The 6,553-nt window shown below is 40.8% G+C and overlaps 1 protein-coding gene across 2 annotated transcripts in view; it reads left to right on the forward strand.

Annotated features, from left to right (window-relative positions):
- Positions 1–4,317, forward strand: part of acot7 (acyl-CoA thioesterase 7) — a 120,495-nt gene extending 116,178 nt beyond the window's left edge. For both annotated transcript variants that reach the window (XM_062052270.1, XM_062052269.1), the window contains one exon: positions 3,960–4,317. In XM_062052270.1, coding sequence (XP_061908254.1) covers positions 3,960–4,058 — 99 coding nt within the window. In that variant the 3' untranslated portion in view covers positions 4,059–4,317. The remainder of the gene's footprint in view (positions 1–3,959) is intronic.
- The last annotated feature ends 2,236 nt before the right edge of the window (positions 4,318–6,553 follow it).

Genomic DNA, 6,553 nt, shown 5'->3' on the forward strand with positions numbered 1-6,553 from the left:
CCCCCATACCATCACAGATGCTGGCTTTTCAACTTTGCACCTATAACAATCCGGATGGTTCTTTTCCTCTTTGGTCCAGAGGACACGACATCCACAGTTTCCAAAAACAATTTGAAATGTGGACTCGTCAGACCACAGAACACTTTTCCACTTTGTATCAGTCCATCTTAGATGAGCTCAGGCCCAGCGAAGCCGACGGCGTTTCTGGGTGTTGTTGATAAACGGTTTTCGCCTTGCATAGGAGAGTTTTAACTTGCACTTACAGATGTAGCGACCAACTGTAGTTACTGACAGCGGGTTTCTGAAGTGTTCCTGAGCCCATGTGGTGATATCCTTTACACACTGATGTCGCTTGTTGATGCAGTACAGCCTGAGGGATGGAAGGTCACGGGCTTAGCTGCTTACGTGCAGTGATTTCTCCAGATTCTCTGAACCCTTTGATGATATTACGGAGTGTAGATGGTGAAATCCCTAAATTCCTTGCAATATCTGGTTGAGAAAGGTTTTTCTTAAACTGTTCAACAATTTGCTCACGCATTTGTTGACAAAGTGGTGACCCTCGCCCCATCCTTGTTTGTGAATGACTGAGCATTTCATGGAATCTACTTTTATACCCAATCATGGCACCCACCTGTTCCCAATTTGCCTGTTCACCTGTGGGATGTTCCAAATAAGTGTTTGATGAGCATTCCTCAACTTTATCAGTATTTATTGCCACCTTTCCCAACTTCTTTGTCACGTGTTGCTGCCATCAAATTCTAAAGTTAATGATTATTTGCAACAACAAAAAAATGTTTATCAGTTTGAACATCAAATATGTTGTCTTTGTAGCATATTCAACTGAATATGGCTTGAAAATGACTCGCAAATCATTGTATTCCGTTTATATTTACATCTAACACAATTTCCCAACTCATATGGAAACGGGGTTTGTAGTTTTTAGTGCAAGATCTAAATAAGTTTGGTGCGATGCAGCTAAATAAAAGGACTCATTTAGCAGCGTTGCTACTTAATAGCGGTGGTATAATCATAGTTATTAGTCTGCAGTCTTGCTGGAATCAAATTATCTGTTGTATACAAATGTGGTAGGCAAACATTCCCACCACAAAAATGTCAATTTTTAACAAATTCCTGGTCATTATTTTTGTATATGACATTGTATCAATTCCCAACAGGTAGGATTATCCTATCACCAGTGAGTGTGTATTATATGTTAACTCATCCCACCAGTCAGTACTCCGCTCCATCCCATTTTGTGGTATGTCTTACCACCTTGCTGCCGCCATCAAGTTAAAGCGCCATCTGTCAAGCTCTGAGCGCTACTGAGTGGCAGGTGCTCTTGAATGTGCCAACCCCCTCGTGTGAGCAGAGTGAAGAGTCTCGTCTGAATAAGCCATAAATGCTCCGTATTCACATGCAGGGTGCGTTAAAAAAAACAACAACAGACGCTCAGTCACGTTTCTTTGTTTGGCAGCATAGTGCAGGGCTGCTGCGGCATCAAACAAGTTAGCGCGGATGCTGTCTGGCGTGGGTGGCAATGCTGTTTAATTAAAGATTAAAGATTAAAGTACCAATGATTGTCACACACACACTAGATGTGGTGAAATTTGTCCTAAGTGGTAATTAAACCGCAGGCGGGAGTATGTCGACCCCCACCAATCTATAGTCAACCTGACCTAAGTGAAGCAGAAAAAGTGTTTTCTTTCTTTGTATAGTTTGCAAAACAATGGAAGTCTTGACACAATAAAAATGTCATGCATAAATATTAAATGACAAATGAGATCCTGTCTTTATATTTATACAAAATAAAAATAATCAGTATTATAAAACCCCTGGTATACAGGTGTCTTCTGCCTTCCATGGCAGAGGGCGTGTGTTTGATTCCTGGACAGGTCTGCACCAGGACACGTTTTCAGTGTAAAAAGTATAAAACAAAACCATTCAGATTGACTCCAGACACGGAAAAGCTGAAAACTAACGTATAAAACATAGTAAAATATTATGTATGAAGTATTATATTAAAACTAGGCATGTCAAATAATTATTTTTTAATCAGATTAATCACATTTTAAAATTTGGATTAATCGTGATTAATCACAGGTGATTAATTGCTTGCATAATTAACATTTGTTAACAAAATAACCCAATATTTGTACACAAATGCAGTGTTATTGTCAGAATGTCATCCAGGAACGTTTTTTTAAACGTTTAACTTGAACGCATGTCATTTAACTGCCCAAAACTTGGTAACTGTTTTATCTGAAGTTCTTTCAGGCTGTATTTTGGAGTGAAATTTGCACACCAGTCGGAGTTTTCTCAATCATTTTTTTTACTGACGTATGCATTGATCTAATCACTGACTGCACCATGGTTAAGGTGAAAGAGCTTGTACGGTCAAAATAAACTGCATGATAGATAGATGGATAGATGGATAGATGGATAGATGGATAGATAGATAGATAGATAGATAGATAGATAGATAGATGGATAGATAGATAGATAGATAGTACTTTATTGATTCCTTCAGGAGAGTTCCCTCAGGAAAATTAAAACTGATGAAAAATGATTAATCTGTGTTCATGATTAATGTGATCATTTTTTTTTGAGTAATCACATGGGTTAACTTATTAATTTTGACAGCTCTAATAAAAATGAAAAATAAATATATATATATATATATATATATATATATATATATATATATATATATATATATATATATATATATATATATACATACACACAGTATGTATCTATACGTGTGTATATAAATACATATATATATATATATATATATATATATATATATATATATATATATATATATATATATATATATATATATATATATATATATATATATATATATATATATATATATATATATATATATATACACACTACCGTTCAAAAGTTTGGGGTCGCATTGAAATGTCCTTATTTTTGAAGGAAAAGCACTGTACTTTTCAATGAAGATAACTTTAAACTAGTCTTAACTTGAAAGAAATACACTCTATACATTGCTAATGTGGTAAATGACTATTGTAGCAGCAAATGTCTGGTTTTTGGTGCAATATCTACATAGGTGTATAGAGGCCCATTTCCAGCAACTATCACTCCAGTGTTCTAATGGTACAATGTGTTTGCTCATTGGCTCAGAAGGCTAATTGATGATTAGAAAACCCTTGTGCAATCATGTTCACACATCTGAAAACAGTTTAGCTCGTTACAGAAGCTACAAAACTGACCTTCCTTTGAGCAGATTGAGTTTCTGGAGCATCACATTTGTGGGGTCAATTAAACGCTCAAAATGGCCTGAAAAAGAGAACTTTCATCTGAAACTCGACAGTCTATTCTTGTTCTTAGAAATGAAGGCTATTCCACAAAATTGTTTGGGTGACCCCAAACTTTTGAACGGTAGTGTATGAGTCAAAAAGTTTGGGGACCCCTGGGTTAGAGTGTCCGCCCTGAGATCGGTAGGTCGTGAGTTCAAACCCCGGCCGAGTCATACCAAAGACTATAAAAATGGGACCCATTACCTCCCTGCTTGGCACTCAGCATCAAGGGTTGGAATTGGGGGTTAAACCACCAAAAAATATTTCCGGGCGCAGCCACCACTGCTGCCCACTGCTCCCCTCACCTCCCAGGGGGTGAACAAGGGTGATGGGTCAAATTCAGAGGACACATTTCACCACACCTAGTGTGTGTGTGACAATCATTGGTACTTTAACTTGAACTTTGACTTTAATCAAGGACTTTCTTTGTGCTTTTCACTGTTACGGTCCACTTGCATTGGGGGTAAAATGGGGGCGGTGAGCCACCAGATCCGACAGGTGGAGCTGTGGTGAAAGAAAAATGGCACGGGTGAACAAGCAGCTGATCATAACGGACAAATGCACGAATAAAATGCACAAACTTTTTGGAAAATATCTGGAAATTGTTGTGGTTGTTCTGCCCAGGTGAGCGGTGAGGAGGAGCAGAGGCGTTACGAAGAAGGCCAAGTCCGTTACCTCCACAATAAAGCCAAGAGAATGGCAGAGAAGGAAGGCAAGCAGTGACAACACTGAAGGAAATCAAAGCCCGCTCTTCCTCTTCCTCTTCCTTTCCTCTTGTCGTAGCCTCCTCTTCAACCTTGACCAAAGTGTTCACATATAGTATCGCTGCTTAAGAGAATTATTTGAATGTCACTACTGACTATTTTCTGATGAGATGGTTTGAAAAAAAAGTATTGATATTTTAAGAAGGGATTAAAAAAGATGATTAAAAGAATAAATTATGAATGAAAGATGCAAGCGTGAGTCTGGGCTCTCGCCTCGTGTCCTTTGCTGGCTTGATGATGATGATGATGATGATGATGTTGATGATGTCATTGTCTTGGGCATGCCTTGGCTGAGAGGACACACGCTAGCCATCTTTGGGGGGCTTTGACACACGCTAGCCATCTTTCCACCGCGGGAGAGGGTTTGCAGGAGTGGCTTGGGGGGCTTTGACTCAACTCACATCTCCCCCATGCCCCGGCGGGGGGAGGGATGGGTGAAGACCTCTCTCGCCTTTCTCGCTGTCGCACTCTGACTTCCTGCTCGCTTCCCTTCCTCCTCCTCCTCCTCCCGCAGCAGCAGCAGCAGCCTCCATGTTGGCTCTCCATTCTGCTGTTTTTGTCACTTTCTGACTCTTCTCTTTCACTCCTTTTTGTGCCGCAGACAATTTTGTTGTTTTCTTGTCCCAGTTGTTTGTCTTCCATTAGAACTGCCAAGGATCCTCGCGTCCTTATGGAGCTGATTCACAGGATGCTCTCTGTAAAATCCATACAATATACTCATTGTAGTATTGATTTACACCAGGGGTCTCAGACACGCGGGCCAATTGCGGCCCGCGAGACGTTATTTTGCGGCCCGCACCTTAATATGAAAATGTTATGTTAGTGCGGCCCGCAAGTTTTATATGAATGGCGCTTGACAGCGTCATACTTGCCGACCCTCACAATTTTTCCGGGAGACTCCGGAATATCAGGGCAACCATTCTCTCGAATGTCTTCACCCAAACAACAATATTAAGGGCGTGCCGTGATGTCACTGCCTTTAGCACCCTCTACAACCTGTACAAAACAGCGTGCCAGCCCAGTCACATGTTGTGTTTGGCTTCTGTACACACATGTAAGTGACTGCAAGACATACTTGATCAACAGCCACACAGGTCACACTGAGGGTGACCATATAAACAAGTTTAACACTGTTACAAATATGCATCACACTGTGAACCCACACCAAACAAGAATTACAAACACATTTCGGGAGAACATCCGCACCGTAACACAACATAAACACAACAGAACAAATACCCAGAATCCCATGCAGCCCTAACTCTTCCGGGCTGCAATATACACCCCCGCTACCACCAAACCAACCCTGCACCCCCACACATCAACCCCCCCCCCCCCCCCCCTCCGTGCGTCGGTTGAGGTGGAGGGGTTGGGGGGGCGGGGTTTGTTGGTAGCGGGGGTGTATATTGCAGCCCGGAAGAGTTAGGGCTGCAAGGTGTTCTGGGTATTTGTTCTGTTGTGTTTATGTTGTGTTACGGTGCGGATGTTCTCCCGAAATGTGTTTGTCATTCTTTTTTGGTGTGGGTTCACAGTGTGGCGCATACGTTGTTTATACGGCCACCCTCAGTGTGACATGTATGGCTGTTGATCAAGTATGTCTTGCAGTCACTTATGTGTGTCTGCAGAAGCCTGATACAACATGTGACTGGGCCGGCACGCTGTTTGTATGGTGAAAAAGCGGACGCGACGACAGGTTGTAGAGGACGTTAAAGGCAGTGCTATCACGGCACACCCTTAATATTAATGTCTGGGTGAAAATCGGGACAAATTCGGGGGAATGGTTGCCCCGGGAGATTGTTGGGAGGGGCACTGAAATTCGTGAGTCTACCGGAAAAATCGGGAGGGTTGGAAAGTATGTTGCTAAGGCGGGATAGCCATTCAAAGAAGGTGAATTCATTAAATGTTAGATTTGTTTTAGAAATCTTTTCTTGTGGACCAGCCTCACCCAGTTTCTGCATCCAGTGGCCCCCAGGTAGATTGAGTTTGAGACCCCTGATTTACATACTGTAGTGTAGTGTATAACCTTCTAAATAGGAATAGGAATCTTGCAACGACTCACGATTCGATTCTTTCGTTTACGATTCAATTCAGAATCGATTCTCGCAATATATTATTCGGTATAAAAAGGATTAAAAAAACTTTTCTAAACATATACAATTATAAAGTTGTAAAAACTTCTCTTGGCTGCTGACATATACTCCAGGTAGTGCAGAGATGGCCTAAAAAAACGTATTTTTTTTTAAAATTAATTCTTTTTTTTTTTATAGCATTTTTTATTATACAGCAACATTTTCCAATATTTTAGCCATGAAGCTAAATATGATCACCAAAATTTAATTTCTGTCAACAACAACAAAAAAAGGATTCGTGGAAATTATCCATCCATCTACCGCTTGTCCCTCTAGGGGTCACGGGTGCTGGAGCCTATACCAGCTGTTGAATAAATTATACATC

This window comes from Entelurus aequoreus, linkage group LG07 (genome assembly GCF_033978785.1).
Source record: "Entelurus aequoreus isolate RoL-2023_Sb linkage group LG07, RoL_Eaeq_v1.1, whole genome shotgun sequence".
NCBI classification, from domain to species: Eukaryota; Metazoa; Chordata; class Actinopteri; order Syngnathiformes; family Syngnathidae; genus Entelurus; species Entelurus aequoreus.